Source organism: Bos indicus, chromosome 29 (assembly GCF_029378745.1).
Source record: "Bos indicus isolate NIAB-ARS_2022 breed Sahiwal x Tharparkar chromosome 29, NIAB-ARS_B.indTharparkar_mat_pri_1.0, whole genome shotgun sequence".
Taxonomy (NCBI): domain Eukaryota; kingdom Metazoa; phylum Chordata; class Mammalia; order Artiodactyla; family Bovidae; genus Bos; species Bos indicus.
The window spans coordinates 43,113,926-43,136,424 of NC_091788.1; the positions used below are offsets into that span (position 1 = coordinate 43,113,926).

The following is a 22,499-nucleotide window of genomic DNA, read 5'->3' on the forward strand; positions in this document are numbered from 1 at the left end:
CCACCCCAGGTCCCTTGGCACTGTGACTGCATGGCTGCCATGCCTCTTACCCTCAGTGGATCGGGATTTCTAGGGACCCTGTTTCCCTGTCATTATGCCCAACCTGGCCTTCAGGTCCATGAGTTAGTCCAGGACTGGTGGAGGAAAAGCAGCCCCCATCGCCCTAGCCTGTGCCAATTTGGCCAGGCTGCCCCCACAGAGTCTGCCTGGGGAGCCCCTTCCCTGACTGTCCCTGATAGTGCAGTTGCTGCCCTCTGTAATCACAGGCCTTACAGATATATCCTCTGTCCCATGGCTGGGAGTCATTTATCAGAGAGTCATTTATCTCGCCCCTGTATCTGGCCATTTGGTCCAGCTCGTTGGAGCTCCTGGGGCCTAGCACTGAGCCTGCCTTGAAACCCTTCACCTGGGACTGTCCTGAGCCCCAAGCCTCAGTACCTCCAGAGATGGGCCTCTGAGACTCAAGAGAAGCAGCTCAAAGCTGAACAATCACTTTCAGTTGAAAGGGAAATTGCTGACATTTGTAGGGCACTCAATTGTGAGTGCCAGGCTGTGTTTCGAGCATTTACAAATACCGATCTCATTAATGCTCAGCACAGCATCCTGAGGTGATAATTAGTCATCCCTTTTCTGTAAGTGGGGACTGGGAGGCCTGGAGAGTCTGGTCACCAGTCTAGGCCCCCTACTGTTATGGGGTGGTCAGCCCTAGAGCCCATAGTTAAAACCACCCAAGTGAAGGCTGAGGACCCCAGAGGAGGGAAGGGTCTTTGGCAAGATGAGAGTTGCTAAGAAGCAAGCAAGAGAAGAGGGGAGATAAGTTCAGAGCCCTGCTGTTCAGACAGTGGGAGAGGGAGTGCCGCTACCCCTTCCAGGCTGGGATGGACATGGAACTAAGGAGTGAGGGATGGGTATACAGGAGTAGAGGCAGGCGGTGCCCAGCTTGATTTCTCAGAGCTTGGTCCTAACCCTACCTCGGCCAATTCCAGGTTTCCTCCGTGGATCCCCCACCCCTTTGTCCCCTGGGGTCTCTCCCTCAGGAGTGCAGACCCCAAGGGCCGGACTGTCCCTTGGGGAGGGGAGTTGAGGGCCCTTCTGATCTGGTAGTGGGCCTGGAAGATGCTGGGAAATTAGCGTGGCGCCGGCCCGGAGAACTGAGCCGGCTGATGTCCAAGTTGGGGCCGTGCCGCTGGCCACACTGGCTAGCCCACAGGGCAGTACCAGGGCCCCAGTCTGAGATTCCACGCCTGACCCAGCGGCGACCCCTCTCGGGCTCCTGTGCCACTCACCTCCCGGGACGGGCTGGGTTTGGGGGGCTGGGCAACCTCAGGTAAGGGGCTGCGGAGAGCCGAGCCGGAGGCGAGGGCGAGGCACCGAGGGAAGAGCGGTGCTGGAGGGGTTAAACACGGGAGGAGGGGGGCTTCTGGCGGCAGGAGGGGGGTCTCAGCACCAGCGCCCGCCCGCTCCGCCCCTGCCGCCGCCTCCGCGGCCCCGCCGGCACCGGCGAGGCCGCACGGGAGCCCGGGCCGCAGCCGCAGCCGCAGCGGGGCCAACAGTGAGTGCGGGGCGGAGCGGGCGGGCGCGCGGGCGCGGGGAGGGCGTGCGGGACGGCGGGGGCCGCAGGCCGGGCTCCCGGGCTGGGTCGCGCAGGGGGAGACCGGCTGGGAGGGGGCCCACCTCCGGGAGTCCTGCGGCCGTGCGTCCCGCCCGCCGCCCGTCACGCTCCGAGGCGTCGGCGTGAAGACGCGGGGAGGTGGTGGGAGCGAGTGGCGGGTGTGCGGTGTCTGGGCGGCGGGCGCTGCGCGGTGGCCCCGCGATCTGGGTGTGCGTGGAAGTGAGTCTGTGCACACATGTGTGTGGGCCTCTGGGGGCCTTGGCCCGGCGCGCACGGCCCTGAAGGTCCGGTGTGCCCCGGAGTCCGGGGTGTGTGCAGGTGGACGGTGTGCATGCAACCCGGGCAGCGAGGCCGCCTGGAGCCGCAGGGCGGAGCGTGGGCGCGCTGGTCTTTGTGCCCGCGTGTGTGCGCGTGGGCGTCGCCGCGCTCTGTCCCGGGGGAGCCGGCAGCTGTCCTGGGGGATGCCGCGCTGGTCCGGCCCTGGTCGCTCCCATCCCGCTCCTTCCCGGAACCCGGTACCCTCCCTTCCCCTCCACCCAGCCTCGCCTCTGCGCAGCGACTGGGACCCGCCCCTGGGTTCCTCGAAAGCCCAGCGGGGCGCTGGGGACCCTGGGGGCTCCCAGCCCGGCCTATCGCCTCTAGAAGCCGGGCAAGGAGAGGCAGGAGGGGAGGGAGAAGCCGCGAAGATGCTGCTGCAACCTCGGCGGACAAGCCGGACCGCCATCCACGTCCCTGCCCGGCGTGGTCCTCTGCTCCCCCTCAGCCCCCAGCTGGAAGGCGGGGTCCCTCTCCAGGCCCCCAGCATCTCCTCTCTGGCCCCGCCTCTCCCTGGGCAGGCTGTCTCTGTTTCCACCTTCCACTCTCCGTCCTTTCCTTTCCCTGTGCCCTCTTCTCACACCCTGGAGTCCCGGACTGGGGCTGAGGGCCGGGCAGTGGAGGTAAGGGGGAGGACTGAGGTGGGGGTGGGGTGGGCACTGGGTGTGTCCTGGTACCAGGAGCGGGTTGATCAGAGGGGTGTGAGGAGAGACCCTCTGCAGGTAGTAGGGCCGGGGGCTCCCAGGACCTTTGCGTGTGTAGGGTTGGAGAAGGAGGGTGTAGGGGTGTCAGGCCAGATGATTGACCCCGGCATCCCTGGTTCTGCCCGCAGTGACTGCAGCTCCCCAGGAACCCCCTGCCCAGCCTCCCCAGGCGGGCAGTGGAGTTGGCCGGGCCCCTGGGCGCGCCATGCGCAGCACCACACTACTGGCACTGCTGGCTCTGGTCCTGCTCTACCTGGTGTCCGGTGCCCTGGTGTTCCAGGCCTTGGAGCAGCCCCATGAGCAGCAGGCCCAAAGGGAGCTGGGGGAGGTGCGAGAGAAGTTCCTGAGGGCCCATCCATGTGTGAGCGACCAGGACCTGGGGCTCTTCATCAAGGTGCGTGGGTGGGGGAGAGACCTGCAGCAGTCACCCGTGACCCCCTGATACTAGCTGCATGCGGCTGGGGCCCTGTTCTGGAGTGCTGCTTCCTGACCCACACCCCTGAAGGCAGGGTGCAGCTGGAGGGGTGCGGGGCAGAGGCCAGGATCCAGGTCTCTTGTGTTTTCAATATGGCGGCCATGGGCTGCATTTGTTTTCCTTGCTGTGCCCAGCATTGGGTTGCCTGGCGTGTGATAGTGATTGCGTGAAGGAACCCGTGAAGGAAGAAATGAATAAACAGCTGTAGCATATGAGATATGTTACGTCTTCCCAGGTCTAACTCACAGGTTTAGGGTTACCAGATGAAGGCTGGAATACCCAGTTAAATGTAAATTTCAGCTCAAGGATGAATACTTTTAAAACACAAATTTGTCCCATGCAGTATTTTTATTTGCTAAATCTGGCATCTCTACACTAGTTCCTGTGCTTCTTTAGAGTCACAGATGCCTCAGAGAAACCCAAGAACACTGTGAACACTTCCCCACCCCCTACCTCCAAAAAAGTGCACATATAAATACGTACCCTTGATTTCGGAGGGTTCCAGGTTCCCCTAAGCCAATCCATGCCATCATGGATGCCAGCTTGAGCACACCTTCCTGCCACGACACATGCTTGTGAAGTGAAAGCTAGAGGGAGTGCAAATCAGGGATGGGGTGGGCTTTGGTTCAGTGACTAAAGGAAGGGTGGGCCGCAGCCTTTCATGCTACTGTCAGGCAAGCACCTCTGCTCTCGCTCTGATTTCTGAGCCACTGTCATACTAAAAAAAATAAATAAAAACACCTAACATTTAACTTGATTACATTAATGTGTATTATGTTATTGAAAAGCTAACCTCCCCCCACCTTTCCTTTCCTGCCTGTTCTTATGGAAGGAGGAGGCATCAGCATGGGGACTCAGTGTTCCAGCTGATTCCCAAGGTGGCAGGACCTGGAGCAGAGTTGAGGGTGGGGTGGGGCCAGGACACAGGCAACTGGACATTGTCTCTGACCCAGAGAATGCCCAGAAAGGCTCTCTGACACTCTGGGTAGGAGAGTGTCTGACCACACCACAGGGCAGGAGGAGAGAGGGAACCTGACCTATTTTATCTTCACAAAGGAATAGCTTTTCTCCTGGATATGAAAAAAGAAGAAAAGGAAGGGCAGAAACATGCAAGGCGGACAACAGCTGCTTTATTTCTCTTCTATAATTAGCCAGTCATGCAGCAATTGTGCACCTACTGTGTGCTAGGTGCCATGCTGTCCAGGATAGGGTGAGCAGGGAAATTGATATTGGGGTGGACATATGCAGGCTGTAGCCTAGAGGATGTCACATCTAGGCGAAGGCACCGATTCCAGGGAAAGTTCACTGTAGGATTTAGTAGAAGGGGAGTTTTCCTTACTTCCTTCTTTGTTAACTGCCAGCTGTATGCTGAGCCCTGGCCTAGGTGCAGGGTGAGGGTGATGGCAAGGAGGGAAATGCCCCAGGGTCTTTGGGAAGAGCCAGTAACTGATGAAGCAGATGAGATGGGTAGAATTTAGAGATGTGTGATTGGGTTGCAAGAGACTCTCAGGCAGAGGAACAGCATGGAAAAAGGCGTGGAAACTGGAAAGCTCAGAGTGTTTTGCAGTTCTTGGATTTAGCAGATGCCTAGTCATTTGAAGCAAAAATTAGAACACCCAGAATGACAAAGGATTTTTTCCCAAGTTGTGAATTTATTGGAAAAGTGTTGCAAAATAAAATGAAATAACTTTTAATCATACACTTCACTTCTTGGCTTCATGAAGAGATTATTACAGGAAATGGAATCGTCTCAAAATCTGGGGATAAGGTCACTGTAACTTGGGCTCCAAAATGGAAGTCCCAGGAGAGAAGACTCGGGAAAGGGAGGTTGGGACCACATGGAGAAGGGGCTTACAGGCTGGGCTGGGGAACTCAGACTCTATTCTGCAGATAGCAGAGAGGGATGGAAGATTTGGGGCTGTCACTTTAGGAAGATTAATTTGGAATGTGTCTTGCTAATGAGGACTGCAGTCAGAGAGAAAGAAGGTGGTTTATGACCTCCTTCACACTGCCGCCTGTGTGTCCTGGCTCAGTGCTGCTTGGGGAAGGGCCCCCTGTGCTCTCTCCTCACTGTGCTCTGACCTCCATCACTTAGGGCAGGCACTCTCAAAACACAGACTCTGTCTTGGGAGGGAGGCCAACTGGCTGGCAAGATGGGCAGACACATGGCCATTTCATGAATGTAATCATATTTAATAAGCATCTGGGCTTCCCTTGTGGCTCATCTGGTAAAGAATCTGCCTGCAATACAGGAGACCTGGGTTCGATCCCTGGGTTGTGAAGATCCCCTGGAGAAGGAAAAGGCTATCCACTCCAGTATTCTGGCCTGGAGAATTCCATGGACTGTATAGTCCATGGGGTCACAAAGAGTCGGACAAGACTGAGTGATTTTCACTTTCACCTTTAGTGAGCATCTACTGTGTAGCACAGGGTTTGGTTTGGACTTCAGCAGGGTGGGGAAGGGTTTGTCTGTCCATGACCCTCCCCAAACTGGATGCAAAATTTGTTGGTATGTGAACCTTCCTGGAGGGAGGGTCCCTAACTTTAATCAGATTTTTGAAGGCAAGAGACTGACTCAAAGTCAGCTTCCTATGGGGAAGTAGAGGTGGTGGGGTCCCTGGAAAGCTGAACTCATTGAGCATGCTGTCTACATGGGTAATCATTTAACAACTACACAATGCTTGCTTTGTTGTGAATGCTTTAACTCTTCACAATAACTCTTTGAGGAAGGTACTATTATCACCATCCCCAACTGACAGATGCAGAAATGGAAGTGCAGTTCAGCTTCACTTAGCACCAAGATGTGAACCCAGGCAGGCTGGTCCCAGAGTCTGTGCTCCTGACCACTGTAAAACTGGAAATCTGTTATGTGAAATTAAGGGGCTGATAACTCAAACGTTTCTACAACAATGTGTTGGTCAAACAACAAAATTGGGCTGCCCAATCTGCAATGTCTGCCCTAAGGGACTGCCTTCAAGAAGACCAGAGGGCAGGGGAGAGCTGGGAGGGGTAAGGAGGGAAGCACTCAGAGACTGGAGGGCCAGGGGTTGGCCAGGATAGGAGGCAAGGACTGAGGTTCCTCCTTCTGCGCCTTGTCCTGCAGGATGTGGCTGATGCCCTGGGAGGGGGCGCGAACCCTGACACCAACTCAACCAGTAACAGCAACCATTCAGCCTGGGACCTGGGCAGTGCCTTCTTTTTCTCAGGCACCATCATCACAACCATCGGTGGGGGAAGGGATTGGGCATGGAGAGGGGGCAAGGGGTGGCTGGGCTTTCTCATGGGGGAAGGTGCAGGGGGAGCTAGGGGGGTGCCAGATAGCCCCTAGACCTGCTGCACGGCCCCTCTGCCCAGGCTATGGCAACGCAGCCCTGCGCACAGACGCTGGGCGCCTCTTCTGCATCTTTTATGCGCTGGTGGGGATCCCGCTGTTTGGGATACTGCTGGCCGGGGTCGGGGACCGGCTAGGCTCTTCCCTGCGCCGTGGCATCGGTCACATCGAAGCCATCTTCCTGGTGAGCTGCTCCAAGCCCTGTGCGCCCTGGCGTTGGGTTCGGGATACCCTTACCTACGTCCGTCCCAGCCCGGGGCATGTGAGCGGGGCGGGGCGCCTGAATCCCGCGAACCTCTAACACTGGTGGTTCTGAGAAGAGGGGGTGTGGGGTGTGAGCCTGGAGGTTTTGGTGACTCCTCGGCCCCTCCCTGCAGAAGTGGCACGTGCCACCGGGGCTGGTGCGAATTCTATCCGCGGTGCTCTTCCTGCTGATCGGCTGCCTGCTCTTTGTCCTTACGCCCACGTTCGTGTTCTGCTACATGGAGGGCTGGAGCAAGCTGGAGGCCATCTACTTCGTGGTGGTGACACTCACCACGGTGGGCTTCGGGGACTATGTGGCCGGTGAGGCCACCTTTCTTGGGTTGCTCTTCCCTTCCCACGGGCTCTGCCATCTGGCTTCTCTCTCGAAATTCCACAGGGCGCTTGTGAGCTCACACGCGCTTGCTCCACGCCCTACATCCGCTCACTGAATGCACCCTCACGTTTTGGCGGGGCTGCGACACCTCCTGCCTACTTACGGTCTTGCATGCCTGCACGCCCATGCATGCTCACACGTATATTAAGTGACCCCTTCACACATGCCACATTCTTGTACACATGCACCCCTCACACATGCTCACATTCTTGCGCATAAGCACCTCCACTTACTCTTCTCTTGCACACCTTCAAGTCACTCCCAGTCTGTCTCCTTGCGTCTATTCACGCACTCTAGCTCAGACCCTTGGCCCTGGGGAGGGCGGATCCTCTCCAGGAGTTGGGAAGGACAGTGAACCCGAGACTCATGGGCTCAAGGCGTGTCTCACAATCAACTTCTTTCTGCCCTCCCCGGCGGTGTCTCAGGGGCCAGTCCCAACCAGAACTTTGCAGCCTACCAGCCGCTGGTGTGGTTCTGGATCCTGCTCGGCCTGGCCTACTTCGCTTCAGTGCTCACCACCATCGGGAACTGGCTGCGAGTCGTGTCCCGCCGCACTCGCGCAGAGGTAGGCGCCCCTTGCTTCGACGCCGCGCCTGCGCCTGCGCTGTGGTGCTGACGCGCTGTTCCCCAGCAGCCGGTGGACCACCCCGCCTTCCCTTCCAGAGTGTGGGCTCCCCAAGACAGGGATTGAGGGAGCCACGGTGTGCACCGGTTGAGATCAAAGGGATAGGCTCGGACAGGTTTGCAGTTGACTCCAGTCTCTACTCTCATGGTTAAAGGTTACCAGATTTAGCCAATAAAGATGAAGGAATCCTAGTTGGATGTGAATATCGGATAAATTGCAAATGTTATCTGAGTACAAGTATGTCTCAAATATTGCATGGGACATACTTATACTAAAATTTTATTTGTTGCTGCGTTTTGTCGTTGTAGTTTTATTTATTGTTGTATTTTGTAACCCCCTCTACTGGCCGTGGAGTAGGTGGAGGCACAAAGGTCTCTGGGGACAAGGGAGAGCTGATACAAAACCTCGGGTCTTTTCTTCTGGAGAAGGGAGCATTTCAGTGCAGGCGGAGGAAAGGAGAGGATGTGGCTGGTGATGAGCTTTGCCCTCCCTCCTCCGGGCTTTTCCCACTCATGAGGCAGGAGGACCAGGCGGAAAAGAGGGGCCATGCCTGACGGGTGACGGCGCAGGCTCCCGGGGTTGCGGAGAGACGGTCGAGGATCCCTGGTCGAGGACTGCCTTTCCTCCCCGCGCAGATGGGTGGCCTCACGGCGCAGGCCGCCAGCTGGACGGGCACCGTGACCGCGCGGGTGACCCAGCGAGTTGGGCCCACGGCACCACCGCCGTTGGAGAAGGAGCGGCCACCCCTGCCTCCACCGCCTTGCACGGCGCAGCCTGCCAGCAGGCCCCTATCCCCTGCGGCCCCGGAGAAGACCGAGCCGTCCTCCCCGCCCTCCCCGCCCACGCCGCCCACGCCGCCCACGGCCTCCGCGCTGGACTACCCCAGCGAGAATCTGGCCTTTATCGACGAGTCCTCGGACACGCAGAGCGAGCGCGGCTGCGCGCTGCCCCGCGCGCCACGGGGTCGCCGCCGCCCCCTCAATCCCCCCAGGAAACCGTCGCGGCCCCGCGGCCCGGGGCGCCCCCGGGACAAAGGCGTGCCCGCGTAGAGGGAGGACACCGGCCCCGGCCTCTCAAAGGGCTTCGTTCTGGCCCTCTCACCCCGGCATGCTCTGCTTGTCTGACCAAAGAGCCCTCTCTCGACCGACCGGACCGAAACCTGGGGAGGAGGCCATGGGCTGCTTGTCTGCCACCCCCTGCTCCTGGCCCTGTCACTTCATCCATTTCCAGACTCCCACGGCTTTCTGTCTCGCTGTCCCGGCCGGGCCTGTCCCTCACAACACCTCACGACTGTGCCTCAAAGCCCGCATCAATAAACGGAAACAGTCTGCACGGCTGCGGGCGTGGAGCTGCGGGAACGCGAGAAGGGTGTGCGAGTGCTTGCGTCGTCGGCCACCTCCCGGGCAAGTCAGGCCCCGCTCCCTCCTTCTCCTCCCGCCAGGGTCCCCAGGCCGAACCCATGCCCCTCCCGTCGGTCAAGGGACCGCACTCTCAGGGGTACTTGGACCGGTGTTTCTGCCTGAAGTTGCCGGTAGGGTCTGGAGTGAGAATCAGCCAGGATGCGCGGGGAGTCCATGCCCCGTGCGGCTATGCGGCCAGGGATGGGGAGACAGAAGGGCATCTAGTGTGGAGGCTTGTAGCTTGAACTCTCCGCGCGCGAGACTCCCATGGGCCGTTCCGACGGGACCCTGCCCCTCCCCGTTCAAGGAGCGTGAAACCCCTCCCCCACCCTCCTCGCCCGGAGGCCTGTGGCAACTGGGTCCGTTGGGGCAGAAGCATGGAGGGAAAGCCTTTAAAAGTAAGAACTCTTCCTGGTCCTCCTCACCCTGCCAGCTCGCAGGCTCACCCTGGGCCCCTGACTGTCCTCTCATTCAGCCCTGGCTCAGGGCAGCTCCCAACAATCACCCCCCACGCCCCCCATCTCCCCCCGCCCCCAGCAGGGGAGTGTCAGCCCTGGTTGGGTTCAGGATCCCTGGTCCCAGCCTGCTCTCCCTCCCCTCCCGATTCCCCACGACCCTCGGCTTCCCTCGTTGTGTGTGGCCCACAGGCGTCGGCCAAGTCTTCGAGCCACCATGGCTCGGGCAGGTCGAGCCTGCAGGACATCCGGAACATGTGGACCACGGCTACTCTGTCTCAGCCGAAGCTGAATGTGCAGCTGCCCACGGTCCGCGAGGACTCGGAACTGGAGGACGTTAGCGTAAGCGGTAAGACTCTCTGGTCCTACGACCAGAAGGCTGGCCACGACGCAGAGGGTGGCTGGGAAGCATCCGACGGCGGAGAGGACAAGGACAGCTTCAAGCCAGAAGAGCCAGAGGAGCTGGAGCTTGGCGGCGATAGCTCCCAGGGAAGCCGTTTAGAGGAGGACGATTCCAAGACCGACAACGGTGTGTGGCCTCACCGGGCTGTGGGCGCCCGAGCTGGGGGGCTGGCCAGAGCCTCAATTTCTATTGCCGTAAAATGGGGGAAAACAGTAGGACCTAAGTTTCTAGGATTCCCTGGAAGGGGCGCCCCACGCTAACCTTTCTCGCTTTAAAGCAACCAGACATTCTAGGAACGCCCCCTACCGGGCAGGCGTCGCACAAGGTCCTGGGGCCATAGAGACGGGCAGGAAAATACGCAAAGGCGTGGAGTGTTTTCCATGGAATCACCGAATAGTTGAAAGGAGGGAGTTAATGCCTTTTCTGTGGATTTGAGCTATTTGAGGGAGTGCCTACCTTTTATTCATTGTCACTGGTTACAGTTGTTATACTGTTTACTTCCAGTGAAAGTGAAAGTGAAGTCGCTCAACCGTGTCGGACTCTGCCACCCCATGGATTGTAGCCTACCAGGCTCCTCTGTCCATGGGATTTTCCAGGCAATAGTACTGGAGTAGATTGCCATTTCCTTCTCCAGGAATTTGCCATTTCCTTTACTTCCAGTAGTAAATACTATTTACCAGGCTGTTTGGGGCATGCCCTTCTCCCTGCCACCTCTGCTCTCCAGGCCTTCGTCAGGGAATTGGAGCAGACAACAATATGCTATTTATTGAGCACTTGCTGTTGTGCCAAGCACTCAGCTTCCCTTGCATGATCGCCTTTAAATTTCACAACCTCTATAAGGGGGCCAGTCTTATTATCCCATTGTACAGATGAAGAAATTGAGGGTCAGAAAGTCAGTCACTGGCCTTAAGTCTCACAAAGCGGGGTAGTCCGAACTGTCATCTCGGAGGGTGGGACAACAAAGCCCAGGTTTGTAAACCACTGTCCCATACTGTTTCCCACTCAAGTAGTATCTGGAGCTGGTCTCTGGAGCCCCCTAACCCTCAACCTACCCCTACATCTTCTCTGCTCCAGGGAAGCCCGAGCAGTCTACAAATGACAAATCCCTCTTTTCTCTTCTCCCAGAAAAGCCTTCCTCAGTGTCATCGCTCAATATCTCGAGGCACACACCCCATCGAGCCTACTGGGTGGAACAGCAGAGCAGGGTTGGAGGCACCAAGGAGACTGGGAGTATAGTGGGGGGTGGAGGGTGAGCAAGTTGGGGGTGGGAGGGTGGGGGTGCTTTGTAGGGTGGAGGGGCAGGCAGGTCAATTGGGGGTCTTGGAACTGGAGGGCAAAGTTGGGGCATTTCAGCTGTGGGTAGAGCTGGGGTCCTTTGTTCATCTGAGTCTCTTGCTGCCTCTCCAGCTGCCCCTGCCCCTGACTGAACTGATGGAGAATGAAGCTCTGGAAATACTCACCGAAGCCCTCCGGAGTGAGCCTCCCCACCCCCTACTCCCTGCACGCCACCCCCCACCCTTGCCCCCAACTTCCACAAGAGACCCTGGGGGATTTTGCAGGCCTTGGTCCTATAGGAGTGGGGTTTCAGGATGTGTTTGCCTTGTCAGATTCCCTTACCACCCACAAATATTCCAGAAGCTTTAGGAAAAGTAAAAAGTTAGGAGACTGGGCACAGGGAGACCCAAAGGACAGAGTACGGAGTGACTGTCACAGGACTGGGCTGTAGCCTCAGTGCAGCCCCTCTTAACCTGCTGTGGCTTTTCTAAGGCCATTTCTCCACTTGCCTATTGGGAATTACAGCCTTTGTGTGGCCTTGGCCCCTTCCTAGAGCCTTTGGACAGTGGATTATTGGAGTAAATTTCCTTTGGTTGCCCTGCTTACTTTATGAAAGTCAGGGTTGGGTGGGGAGGGCTAAGAGCTAATGGCTTAGAGGGGGTGGTCCAAGAGGTGTTCCCAAAGCTTCCTGCTCTCAGTGCCCTAATTCAGGCCAGCAACATCTTCTCTAAATTTGCCTTCCTCATCCATCCTCCACCTCAGCACCCCATCCCACTCTGAATCTCCCATCTGTTTGGAGCACAGGTCTCTGACTTGACCATTTGAAACAAAACCACCAGGTTCCAGTACCCTGAAGATCCAGAGTTTCCCGAACTAACATAGACTGGCTGATGGGGAGGCCATGCCCCTGCTCACTGCCCTGAATACAGCTCTACCCTCCAGGTTACCAATCAGAGATCGGCCGGGACCATTCCCTGACCAAACAGCTGCAGCGATACATCGAGGGGCTCAAAAGGCGCCGGAACAGGAGGCTGCAAGTCTTGGCGGTCTGAGAGGACCGCCTCGGGCTCCAGCGAGTGCCCGACTCCAGCCCTGGTCCCTGTCCAGTACCCAGATCCAAGCCCGACCCTGCCCACGTGGAATTTGAGCCCTTAGAGAAATAAAAGAATCTGTACATGGTCCGTGAGTCAATGCGTGGCTGCCCGCTAGAGGCGGACGCACGTGGCCCCGCCTTTCCCTATGACCTTCACTCGGTCACCGCAGTGACCTTGAGCGTTCTCCGTTCGGGCCCTACGGGCTCTGCTTTCCCAGGACTCGAAATCCAGGACTTATTTCAAGTCTTAGGTCAGCTTCTCCCACTCCGGGTTCAGCAGCTTTGCGGGAATATGGGGTGTGCGGTGCCAGTGCCCGTTTGTGTTATCTTGGGGGAAGGGGGGAAAAAGGAAAGGGGCAGCACCTCCCTTCTAACTTAGGCGCTCTAGACCCCGCCTTTCATGCATATGCAGATACACCAGTCTCGGCGCTCGCCCCGCCCCCTATTTACATATGTATGAAGTCTCCCCCTTCAACGACCTCTCGCGAACAGCGCGCCCCGCCTCTCCCTTTACGTAAGAAGGCTCCTGGCCCCACCCTCTCCCCGGAGCCTCTCCCCGTCTCCTCTGGACACGCCCCCTCGGCCACCTCCTACGCAAGCAAGTGCGCCGCCGGAGCTCGGCGGCGGCGCAGCCCGGACTTGCACGAAGGCCAGCCCGCCGGCTTCGCTGGCCCCGCCCCGGCACGTCCCGGCGCGCAGGCGCTGCCCGCCCCACTTGCCTGATTAGCATAGGGCGCTGGGCCACGCCCCCTGCTTTGCATGCGCACGGCCAGCCCCGCCCCCGCTGTCAGCTGGAGGAAGCGGAGTAGGAAGCGGCCGCGATGTCCTTTTGTGTCCTACAAGCCGCCGGCGGCGCCGCCGAGTGAGGGGACGCGGCGCGGCGGGGCGGCGCGGCCCGAGGAGGCGGCGGAGGAGGGGCCGCGCGCGGCCCCCGGCTCACCCGGCGCTCCGGGCCGCTCGGCCCCCATGCCTGCCCGCCCGCCCTGCCGGAGCCCCAGGTCCGGGGGCGGAGGGGAGCGCCGCTGGGGGGTGGGCGGGCGGGCGGGGCGCGGGGGCCATGTGCGAGCGCGGCTGGGAGGCGGGCGGGGGGCGGGTTCCAGGCGGGGTCCGACTCTGGGTCCGGCCCAGGTCACGGTCGGCACCCGGTCGAAAGCCAGACGGGGTCAGGGTGCGGGCGGGATCTGGCGTCCAGGGCTTAAGGCACCGGCCCGAGACCCGGGGCCAGTTCTGACTCGGGCTGCGGGTTCTGGCCAGGGTCGGGCTTGGGCTTCGGATCCAATCCCAGGGCAGGGTTCAGTCCGGCACCTGGAGCATGCCGGAGTCCCGGGGGCGGGCCAGGGTGGAAGATGGGAAGGGTTCCCGGTCGGGGAAGGGGCTTTGAAGACCACGTGGGGGCGCTCGAAGGGGCCTCGGGCCACCCTTCTCTCTGGGTCAAAGGTCATCGCACTGGCTGGGGAGAGCTTCCTCCTCCTTGGCGCTCCCCCATTACTTCCTGATAACCTGATAGAGGGCCCCCGCGGGCGGAGGGGGAGGGGAGACGCAGTAACTTTAGGCAACTTCCCGTAGGTGTGCGCAGGTTGGGGGGGCGGGCTGGGTGCCCCGTGGTGTAGGATTCTGCGGCAGCAGGAGTGTAAGAGCGAATGTGCGGAAGAGTGTGCAAGGAGGTGGAGCCGCGCCAGCGGGTGTGCCTGGGGCCAGAGGGGAAGATGTGTCAGGTGTGAGAGGTTCCGAATGTCTTTCCATAAGGGTCTATGCCTGTGGGGGGGGGGGGGCGTGGGGGGGGCGGGGATCATGGTGAGAGTGTAAGTGTATTTGTGAGCGAGAGTGTGATTATGAGCCTAGAGTGTGACTTTGTTATGTAGTATGCACTTTAGGAGTGTGTGAAGGCAAATGGGAGCATGAGTAAGAGCTGGGGTTTGAGAAGGCCGTGTGAGTGTGAACCTGCTCAGTAGAGTGTGACCGTGTGTGAGCACATGAGGGTGTGTGTGCAGGTGAGGACATCTGAAGACCCAAGTGAGTGGTAGGGTGAGGGTATACGCACACCTGTGTGAGCACATGGACTGCCCTTTGGTGTGTATGTCTCTGTTTTGGCTCTTGAGTGGAGGATCCCCAGGTGTGGGGGAGACTGCTGAGATCGCCAGCATCTGGAGAAAACTGAGAGATATCCCACTCTTGGCTGAGGATTCCAGATAGGGTTGAAGGGTGCTTGGGGGTAAGGTTTCCCTATTGCCTGGCCTGGGTGGGGTAGGGGTTTTCCAAACCTCCTGTAGGTTCCCAGGTGGGAGACCTGCTGTCAGTTACTGGCCCTAGAGGCTCTGGAGACTCTGTTCCTATGGCAACAGCTGGGGGGGGGGCCCTCTTCATGGGCAGCCTTCCTTGGACTCTGTCCCCCCTCCACCCTCTGGTTAGGCCTGGAAGCCTGCCTAGGCCTGGGGTTGGGCAACCAGGGTGACAGGGTGTCTCCATCCCCCATCCCAGCTCCTCCCTGTGACCTGACGGGTCTCTTCCCGCAGGTGACCAGCGCCATGTCCAGCCAGGTGGTGGGCATTGAGCCTCTCTACATCAAGGCAGAGCCAGCCAGCCCTGACAGCCCAAAGGGTTCCTCGGAGACTGAGACTGAGCCCCCCGTGGCTCTGGCTCCTGGCCCAGCCCCCACCCGCTGCCTCCCAGGCCACAAGGAAGAGGAGGATGGGGATGGGGCTGGGCCTGGCGAGCAGGGTGGTGGGAAGCTGGTGCTCAGCTCCCTGCCCAAACGCCTCTGCCTGGTCTGTGGGGATGTGGCCTCCGGCTACCACTATGGTGTGGCATCCTGTGAGGCCTGCAAAGCCTTCTTCAAGAGGACCATCCAGGGTGAGCCCCCACCCCATTCCTGTGCCCTTTGCCCTCTGGGCTTGGGGCTGCCTAACTGCTGCACTGCTGAGTGCCGTGGTACCACTTGGGGTTGGCAGCCTGGAGTTCCCAGGTCCTCCTATGTCCCAGGAATGCCCTTTCCCTTAAGAGTTAAATAAAGCCGCCAGGACGTGTTGATGGATCGTATGTGGGATGTGAGAGCGGGACTCAGGATGCCTCCTAGTTTTCTGGTACCCAGGCCCAGCACCTTCCACAGCAGCCCCTGCCTGCTTCTAAGCTTGAGTCTTCTGGCCGCTGCTATCCTCTCCCCAGCAAAGAACATGCCCTTTTTTGTGTTGATTTCCTGAAGCAGCCCCAGCACAAGGCAGGTTTTTATGGTTAACTGAGAGGGGGCTACATCATATTTCAGCATCTACCTTTAAAAAAACTTAGGGAATTCCCTGGCAGTCCAGTGGTTAGGACTTCTTGCTCTTACTGCCAAGAGCCCAGGTTCAAACCCTGGTCAGGGAACTAAGATCCCAGAACCCACATGGTGTGGTCAGGGAAAAAAAAAAAACACGATTATTAGGCATCCCTGCCAATAGTACTCAGTGAATTTTCCCACTCGGCATATCAAAATATGAGTGAGCAAGATGGTGATGTAAGAAGCATTATTTGGGATGTACCTGTTACTTATATTTTTATATAAACCATTGGTTACTTTGGGGCTATAATACATAGGCTTTTTCAGAGTGTTTCTTGACTGTCAGGCACCGTGCCCTGTTACATTTAAGCTCTGTTACCCCCCACAGCAGTCTCTAAGGTACTAGCACGATTATAACTGAGGCCCAGAGAGGTTTTCAAAACTTGGTTCAGGTCCCACGGGTAGAAAATGGCAGCAACAAGATTTGAACTTGGGTCGATTGAGGTCCAGAGCTAAGCTCGTAAAGGCCAGACTGTTGCCTCTGCTTATTACAAATAACTCCGGGCAGATGCCTCATGGCCGGTTGTGACATTCTAGCAAGTTTTGACTTGGCTGAGACCCGCTGGCCTCAAAGCTCCGTTCCCTTCTGGCCCTGCAGACCTGAGCCAACAGGTCTGGGTTCAGATGTCTCGTACCCACCCTGGAACACTTGGTTCTCTATTGACAAGTATTTGTCGCGCATTAGCCATACACAGTGATCATTGTATAGTATCTAGGTGCTGGAGCCTGCTAAATGTCTTACCTCGATTATCCCATTTTGTTCTCACAACCCACCTTTGTAGGAAGTAGTTTTTAATCATCCCAGTGTTACAGATGGGAAAACTTGAGGGTTGAGGGCGTAGCTGTGGGGCTTGCCCAAGGTCACCCACTTGGTAAGTGGCAGCCTCCAGGATCCTCACTCTTCATGAACTTGTGCTCTGCTGCCCTGGCCACTGTTCCAGGTGTGGGGACACAGCTGGGACTAAGGATCGCTCCTGTCCTCAGTTTACATCCCAGCAGAGGAGGAGAGAAAACAGTGAACTGAACACAGTTGTTATTAACAGCTGTGGTAAGTGCTGGGGGGTCAGGAGCAGGATGAACCAGGGAACATGGCTGGGCCTGAGATGCTGGAGGGCCTCCCTGAGGAGGCGTCTTAAGCTGAAGAAGCCCAGGTAGGGTGGAGGAGAGAGCAGATTGTGAGGAGAAATTCACTTCGGGTATGTTGGCAGTTTGAGCCATTCAGTCCTTTGGTAGCCCAGGAGCTGGGAGGGCCACCGTGCATTCATTCAGCCAGACCCTGTTCCTAGCACTGGGCACAGTCCTGGCCCTCATGGAACTGGCACTAAAATGGGTAGACAGAACAAAGAAGATAAATATATACAGATGTTGCATATTTTAAACGGTGCTAAGAGCTTACGAGAAACCATAAAGCAAGGGCAGGAAATATACAGCAGGGACAAGTGACCAGAGGTGTCTGTGGAGGGACTCTTGGCATTCTTACCCAGTGGCTGGGAAGGCCTCCCCAGGAAGGAGAGATCCGAAGGAGGTAAGGGAGCCATGCACCCTGAGGCAGGGCCTGTTTGAGGAACACTGAATTGGCCAACAGAGCCGGGCAGAGGGCAAAGGGGATGAGGTCAGAAAGGTGGCGAGGAGCTGGGATGCAGGTCTCATAGCCCATGGGATTTACCTGGAGGGCTTTTTAAATTTATTTTTAATTGGAAGATAATTGCTTTACAGTGTTGTGTTGGTTTCTGCTGTACAACAATGGGAATCTGCCATAACCATACATATATCTCCTCCTTCTTGAGCCTCCCTCCCCCACACCTGGAGGGTTTTAAGTAGGGAAGGGACATGATCTGTCTTAGAGGGTTTGTTTGGCTTTAGTTCCTTGACCAGGGATGGAGCCCAGTCCCTCAGCAGTGAAAGTGTGGAGTCCTAACCACTGGACCACCAGGGAATTCCCTGTCTTAGGTTTAAGAGGATGCCTCTGTGTTGATAGTAACTGAAGGAGGCAAAGCAGCAGGAAGGGAGGTGAGAGTGACTCTGGTCAAGGGTAGAAACAGTTGCCAGGGGAGGAAGGGGTGGGCTTCTGAACGGATTAGGAGGTAAAGCCCACCAGGACCTGTCAGTGGCTTAGATTTGGGGTGGGAGAGGAATTATAAATGTCTCTTAGGTTTCTGCTTGAGCAGCTGGACAAATGAGATTGCAGGTTTTGGAGGGGTAGGTCGGGGGCTCCGTCTAGGACAAGATAAGTCTGTAGTGCCTTCTAGACATGCAGAATGCCGAGGAGGCAGTGGGATGTGTCTAGAGTTCAGACAGGTCTAGGCTAGAGGTACAGATTTGAAAGCCTGGGTGAGATCACCATGGGAATGAGTCAGAGGAGACAGGTTGGAGGGCCCCCAGGGGGTCTTCAGTGGAAGGAGTGTGGGCAGATGCACAGAAGCCCCAAAATAGCAGTGACGTAGGAGGAAAACCCAGAGTGTGGTGTCCTAGAAGCAAAAGAAGAAAAGTGTTTGTTTCTAGGAGGGATCAGCAGTGTTAGATGTTAGTAATAGAAGGACGAGAACTGACCACTGGATGTAGCAGTGTGGAGACCACTGCGGCCCTTGATGAGAACAGATCAGAGGTGTGACTTGACCAGAGGCTGGGGCCGGATGCCACCTGACTCTCCCTTGGTCCCAGCCCCTCCCTTGCCCAGGCTGGGATTCCCAGCCCAGCCGCCTTTCCTCTCAGTGCCCCGGCTTCCCTGCCCCATTCATAGCACTCCCGCTCTCCCCAGACCTGTGCTTGCCTGGAATGGCAGGGCTCTCCCCACTGGCTAGGCCCCCTCTGGGCCCCAGGAGGCTGCCACTGGAGCCCTGCCTCTTCCTTGGCAGGGAGCATCGAGTACAGCTGTCCGGCCTCCAACGAGTGTGAGATCACCAAGCGGAGACGCAAGGCCTGCCAGGCCTGTCGCTTCACCAAGTGCCTGCGGGTGGGCATGCTCAAGGAGGGTGAGCGCTGGTGGGGGCCTGGGTGAGGCTGGGGAGCTGGGTGCATGGGGTCGGGCCGGGTGAGGCCTGGGAAGTCCTGGCTGACTGGGCTGGGCAGGTGGGCTCTGGAGAGCAGGCCAGCCCCAGCCCCGTGGACACAGCGCTGTCCTGCAATTCTCAAGGGGTACGTCTGGACCGCGTCCGTGGTGGGCGACAGAAGTACAAGCGGCGGCCAGAGGTGGACCCACTGCCCTTCCCAGGCCCCTTCCCTGCTGGACCTCTGGCAGTAGCTGGAGGCCCTCGGAAGACAGGTGAGAACGCGGTGGGGTCCTTGGGGCTCTGGGGTCAGGGTGGGCAATGTCTGTCTGATGTCATTCATACGGGATTGTAGTTATCTTGGGCGCTGGGACCCACGTCTTCATCTGTTCGTTCACTCATTTCCCTTGAGAAGTATTTACAAAAATACCCTTTTCTGTGTCAGACCTCGAGCAGTACAGCTGGGAACAGGGAAGGTTTTCTAATGCTCAGAACCTGTCCACAGACAGACGCTTTCCCTAGGAGATAGTGCGGCGTTTCCCGGAGAGAGGTGTCCGAGCCAGGCTGGCCAGTGGCTATTGAGGAAGGCCACAGGGGGACTGACTCTGGGAAGATGTTTGACCCTGAAGGGCTGGCAGAGGGATGAATTCGTGCCTCTTCCAACTGTCACTACAGCCCCGGTGAACGCACTCGTGTCCCACCTGCTGGTGGTTGAACCTGAGAAGCTGTATGCCATGCCCGACCCAGCGGGCCCTGATGGACACCTCCCAGCTGTGGCCACCCTCTGTGACCTCTTTGACCGAGAGATCGTGGTCACCATCAGCTGGGCCAAGAGCATCCCAGGTAGAGGGCCCAGGCAATGTGGGGCTTCCCTGGGTAGGCTGGGCCCTGCCCGGCTCTGGTGCAGTTGCTTAGCCAGCTCTGGTCCCCCTGCCCTCCAGGCTTCTCGTCGCTGTCACTGTCTGACCAGATGTCAGTACTGCAGAGTGTGTGGATGGAGGTCCTGGTGTTGGGTGTGGCCCAGCGCTCCCTGCCACTGCAGGATGAGCTGGCCTTCGCCGAGGACCTGGTCCTGGATGAAGAGGGGGCACGAGCCGCTGGCCTGGGGGAACTGGGGGCTGCCCTGCTGCAGCTGGTGCGGCGACTGCAGGCCCTGCGGCTGGAGCGCGAGGAGTACGTTCTGCTGAAGGCCCTGGCCCTCGCCAATTCAGGTGAGTCTGGGGCTTGTACTGATGGGTTTCTCCATCAGGCGCTTTGGTTTTTTACCTGTGATGGTGGCACACTCCCACTTTGCAGACAGGGAAAACAGGCTTAGGCAAGAACAGTGACTTGCTGAAAGTCACTAAGCCAGGCGAGGACAGGTCCAGGAAATGCATGCTGAATTCTGAGCTCTAGTGCCCGTGGTTTTGTAGACAGGTGAACCACTTAGTGGGAGGGAAGGGGAAGGGGACCGGAGGTGGCCATAGCTGAGGAAAGAGTGGGCCCTGGCTCATGAGCAGGAGCAGCGAGTAGTGCTTCAGCAAATCTTGGTGTGGCTCCTCCTTGGGCCCCCACCTGGCAGTGCCCAGGTCGATGTGGCTCTGTCCCTTCTGGAGATGGCCCACGTCAACAGTTCTGTCATCTTGCCCTGCAGACTCTGTGCACATTGAAGATGCTGAAGCAGTGGAGCAGCTGCGAGAAGCTCTACACGAAGCCCTGCTGGAGTACGAAGCTGGCCGGGCAGGCCCCGGAGGGGGCGCTGAGCGGAGGCGGGCAGGCAGGCTGCTGCTCACACTACCGCTCCTTCGCCAGACAGCGGGCAAAGTGCTGGCCCATTTCTATGGGGTGAAGCTGGAGGGCAAGGTGCCCATGCACAAGCTGTTTTTGGAAATGCTCGAGGCCATGATGGACTGAGGCAAGGGGTGGGCATGGGTGGGGGTGCTGGCAGGACCCGCCCAGCATGGGGTCGGCCCCAAGAGGGCAGAGCTGGGGTCTGGGCAGTGCCACAGCCTGCTGGCAGGGCCAGGGCAACACCATCAGCCCCTGGGAGCAGGCCCTACACCCTCCCCTCCCCCCTCCTTGGGGGTGTTAGAAGCTGGGAACATGTGCGCCCAGGCTCTGGGCACAGTGCTGCCCCTCGCAAGCCATAATGTGCCCCCAGGGTGTAGGGGGCCTTGCGGAAGCCATAGGGGGCTGCAGGGGACATATGTGTGTTGGGGGGGGGGGGTGGTGGGCAGAAGCCTGATCTCAGGGAGGGAAGGGAGTGGAGGCCACAGTCTCCCAGTGGGTGATGCTTTTGCTGCTGCTTAATCCGACTTCCTCTCCAGAACAGAGAGGGATTTGGAGAGCAAAGGCTCCTGCTCCCTTTGCTCCTTTCTCATCATTTGCATTGGGCATTACTGCCCCCCCCCACCTTGAAGCAATAACTCCAAGCAGGCTCCAGCCCCTGGACCCCTGGGGTGGCCAGGGCCCCCCATCAGCTCCCACCCAGTCTCCTCAGGGGGGCAGGGAGAGCACTGCCTCTATGCCCTGCAGAGCAATAACACTATATTTATTTTTGGGTTTGGCCAGGGAGGCGCAGGGACATGGGGCAAGCCAGGGCCCAGAGCCCTTGGCTGTACAGAGACTCTATTTTAATGTATATTTGCTGCAAAGAGAAACCGCTTTTGGTTTTGAACCTTTAATGAGAAAAAAAAATATATACTATCGAGCTCAAAAACACTGTGTGGTGTGTCACTGGGTCAGGGGTTAGGGATACATAGGATAGGACTAACAAACAAGATAACGTAAACAAAGCTTCACACAACCAGAGTGAAAAACCGGCGCCTGGCACAGTTTAAGTCTCCGTTTCCTCATCACTCAGCAGCATATTGGGGATGCCACGGCTGATGGGGAACACACGTCCCGACTCTGGGCATTGCAGGGTGCCCTCCAAGACCTCCACCTGCGGGAAGAGGGGACCAGAGCTGAGCACTGGCAGTTGTCAAGTGTGGGTGTACAGCCAGGAGGCAAGCGATGGGCCGGTTCTCACCTCCAGCAGCACGTGGTGCATCTTTCTCAGAAATTCCTCGTTATGCTCATACCCCTGAATCGGCTCTTTAGGCACCTGGATGAGATGCAGCTGTGGGCAAGAGGCTTAAATCATCTCGGCTCCCCAGACGCTCGCCCTGAGGCCTGGTGTAAAGGACTGCAGTTAAGACTATCCCCGCCCCCCGCCCCCCGCCCCAACCAGCCCCCCCGCCACCCATGGTGTGCACTGGGCTGGGGAGGTGGGGAGGAGGGTCCTCACGTGGTCCGCAGCCTCCAGAAGCGCCGCCCACTCCACTTTGGGTATCATACGCACTATGAAGTCGGGGTTGAACTCCACAGGGTTGATACGGACCTCCGTGGCCTGAGGGGCGCAGAGATTTAGTTATGCAAGGACCGGATCCCCGTTCTCCTACCCCCGCCCCCGGGAGAGGTGCCCGAGACGGCCGGTACCTGGAGACGCAGGGGGAAGCCTCGGGGCCCCACCCCCCGCACGTGGGAGCTCAGCAAGTTGTGGGTGAGCAGCCTCATGTCTACACTGCCCGCTCCCGCAAAGCCAGAACCGGAAGGAGAGTGGTCTCTCTCTACATCATTTCCGGGGCTGTCCCGCTCGATCCTATTGGACACCTGGGAGGAACGGAAACGGCGAAACTTCTGGACTTCCGGTGCTCGCTGGAGCCGAGGTCGGTTGGTATCACGCGCTGCTCCTGGAAGCATCTGGCAGGAGATTGCTACGGCGCAGATCCAGTGGTTTTGGCTGAGCTAAACCTCAGGTTGCTACAAATCATGTACAATGTAAATCATACTTAAAACTGCTATAATGCAAAGGCCTTCGTGGAATGCAAAATAAATACGCTTTACTCCTACA

At 58.1% G+C, this 22,499-nt stretch overlaps 4 protein-coding genes across 9 annotated transcripts; 3 read left to right on the top strand and 1 right to left on the bottom strand.

Annotated features, from left to right (window-relative positions):
• Window positions 1–1,485: 1,485 nt before the first annotated feature.
• Window positions 1,486–9,065, top strand: KCNK4 (potassium two pore domain channel subfamily K member 4). Of its 2 annotated transcripts, none has more exons than XM_070782491.1 (7): window positions 1,486–1,552; window positions 2,760–3,025; window positions 6,210–6,333; window positions 6,461–6,621; window positions 6,815–7,001; window positions 7,500–7,639; window positions 8,335–9,065. In XM_070782491.1, coding segments are annotated over exons 1-7 (1,293 nt in total). In that variant the 5' UTR covers window positions 1,486–1,551; the 3' UTR covers window positions 8,749–9,065. The 2 variants fall into 2 exon arrangements, with proteins under 2 accessions (XP_070638592.1, XP_070638593.1); XM_070782492.1 differs by lacking the exon at window positions 1,486–1,552 and adding an exon at window positions 1,713–2,550.
• Window positions 9,066–9,200: 135 nt separating this feature from the next.
• CATSPERZ (catsper channel auxiliary subunit zeta) lies at window positions 9,201–12,411 on the top strand. Of its 4 annotated transcripts, none has more exons than XR_011564832.1 (5): window positions 9,201–9,497; window positions 9,747–10,083; window positions 11,083–11,206; window positions 11,365–11,431; window positions 12,175–12,411. XR_011564832.1 is itself a non-coding variant. In XM_070782493.1 (5 exons), exons 1-5 carry the CDS (start codon window positions 9,477–9,479, stop codon window positions 12,282–12,284), a joined length of 615 nt encoding a protein of 204 aa, XP_070638594.1. In that variant the 5' UTR covers window positions 9,201–9,476; the 3' UTR covers window positions 12,285–12,411. The 4 variants fall into 4 exon arrangements, 2 of the variants coding, with proteins under 2 accessions (XP_070638594.1, XP_070638595.1); XR_011564833.1 differs by having other exon boundaries at window positions 12,072–12,188; XM_070782493.1 differs by having other exon boundaries at window positions 11,083–11,162.
• Window positions 12,412–13,138: 727 nt separating this feature from the next.
• Window positions 13,139–21,323, top strand: ESRRA (estrogen related receptor alpha). 2 transcript variants are annotated; one of them, XM_019954841.2, is made up of 7 exons: window positions 13,139–13,323; window positions 14,839–15,175; window positions 18,494–18,610; window positions 18,772–18,900; window positions 19,301–19,468; window positions 19,567–19,836; window positions 20,259–21,323. In XM_019954841.2, the coding sequence occupies exons 2-7, from the start codon at window positions 14,851–14,853 to the stop codon at window positions 20,516–20,518; spliced, it is 1,269 nt and encodes a 422-aa protein (XP_019810400.1). In that variant the 5' UTR covers window positions 13,139–13,323; window positions 14,839–14,850; the 3' UTR covers window positions 20,519–21,323. The 2 variants fall into 2 exon arrangements, with proteins under 2 accessions (XP_019810400.1, XP_070639191.1); XM_070783090.1 differs by lacking the exon at window positions 13,139–13,323 and adding an exon at window positions 14,125–14,537.
• On the bottom strand, window positions 21,269–22,451 carry TRMT112 (tRNA methyltransferase activator subunit 11-2). The gene is made up of 4 exons (XM_019954843.2): window positions 22,085–22,451; window positions 21,894–21,995; window positions 21,636–21,725; window positions 21,269–21,548 (listed from the first exon to the last, which is right to left on the bottom strand). The coding sequence occupies exons 1-4, from the start codon at window positions 22,346–22,348 to the stop codon at window positions 21,441–21,443; spliced, it is 564 nt and encodes a 187-aa protein (XP_019810402.1). The 5' UTR covers window positions 22,349–22,451; the 3' UTR covers window positions 21,269–21,440.
• Window positions 22,452–22,499: the final 48 nt, after the last annotated feature.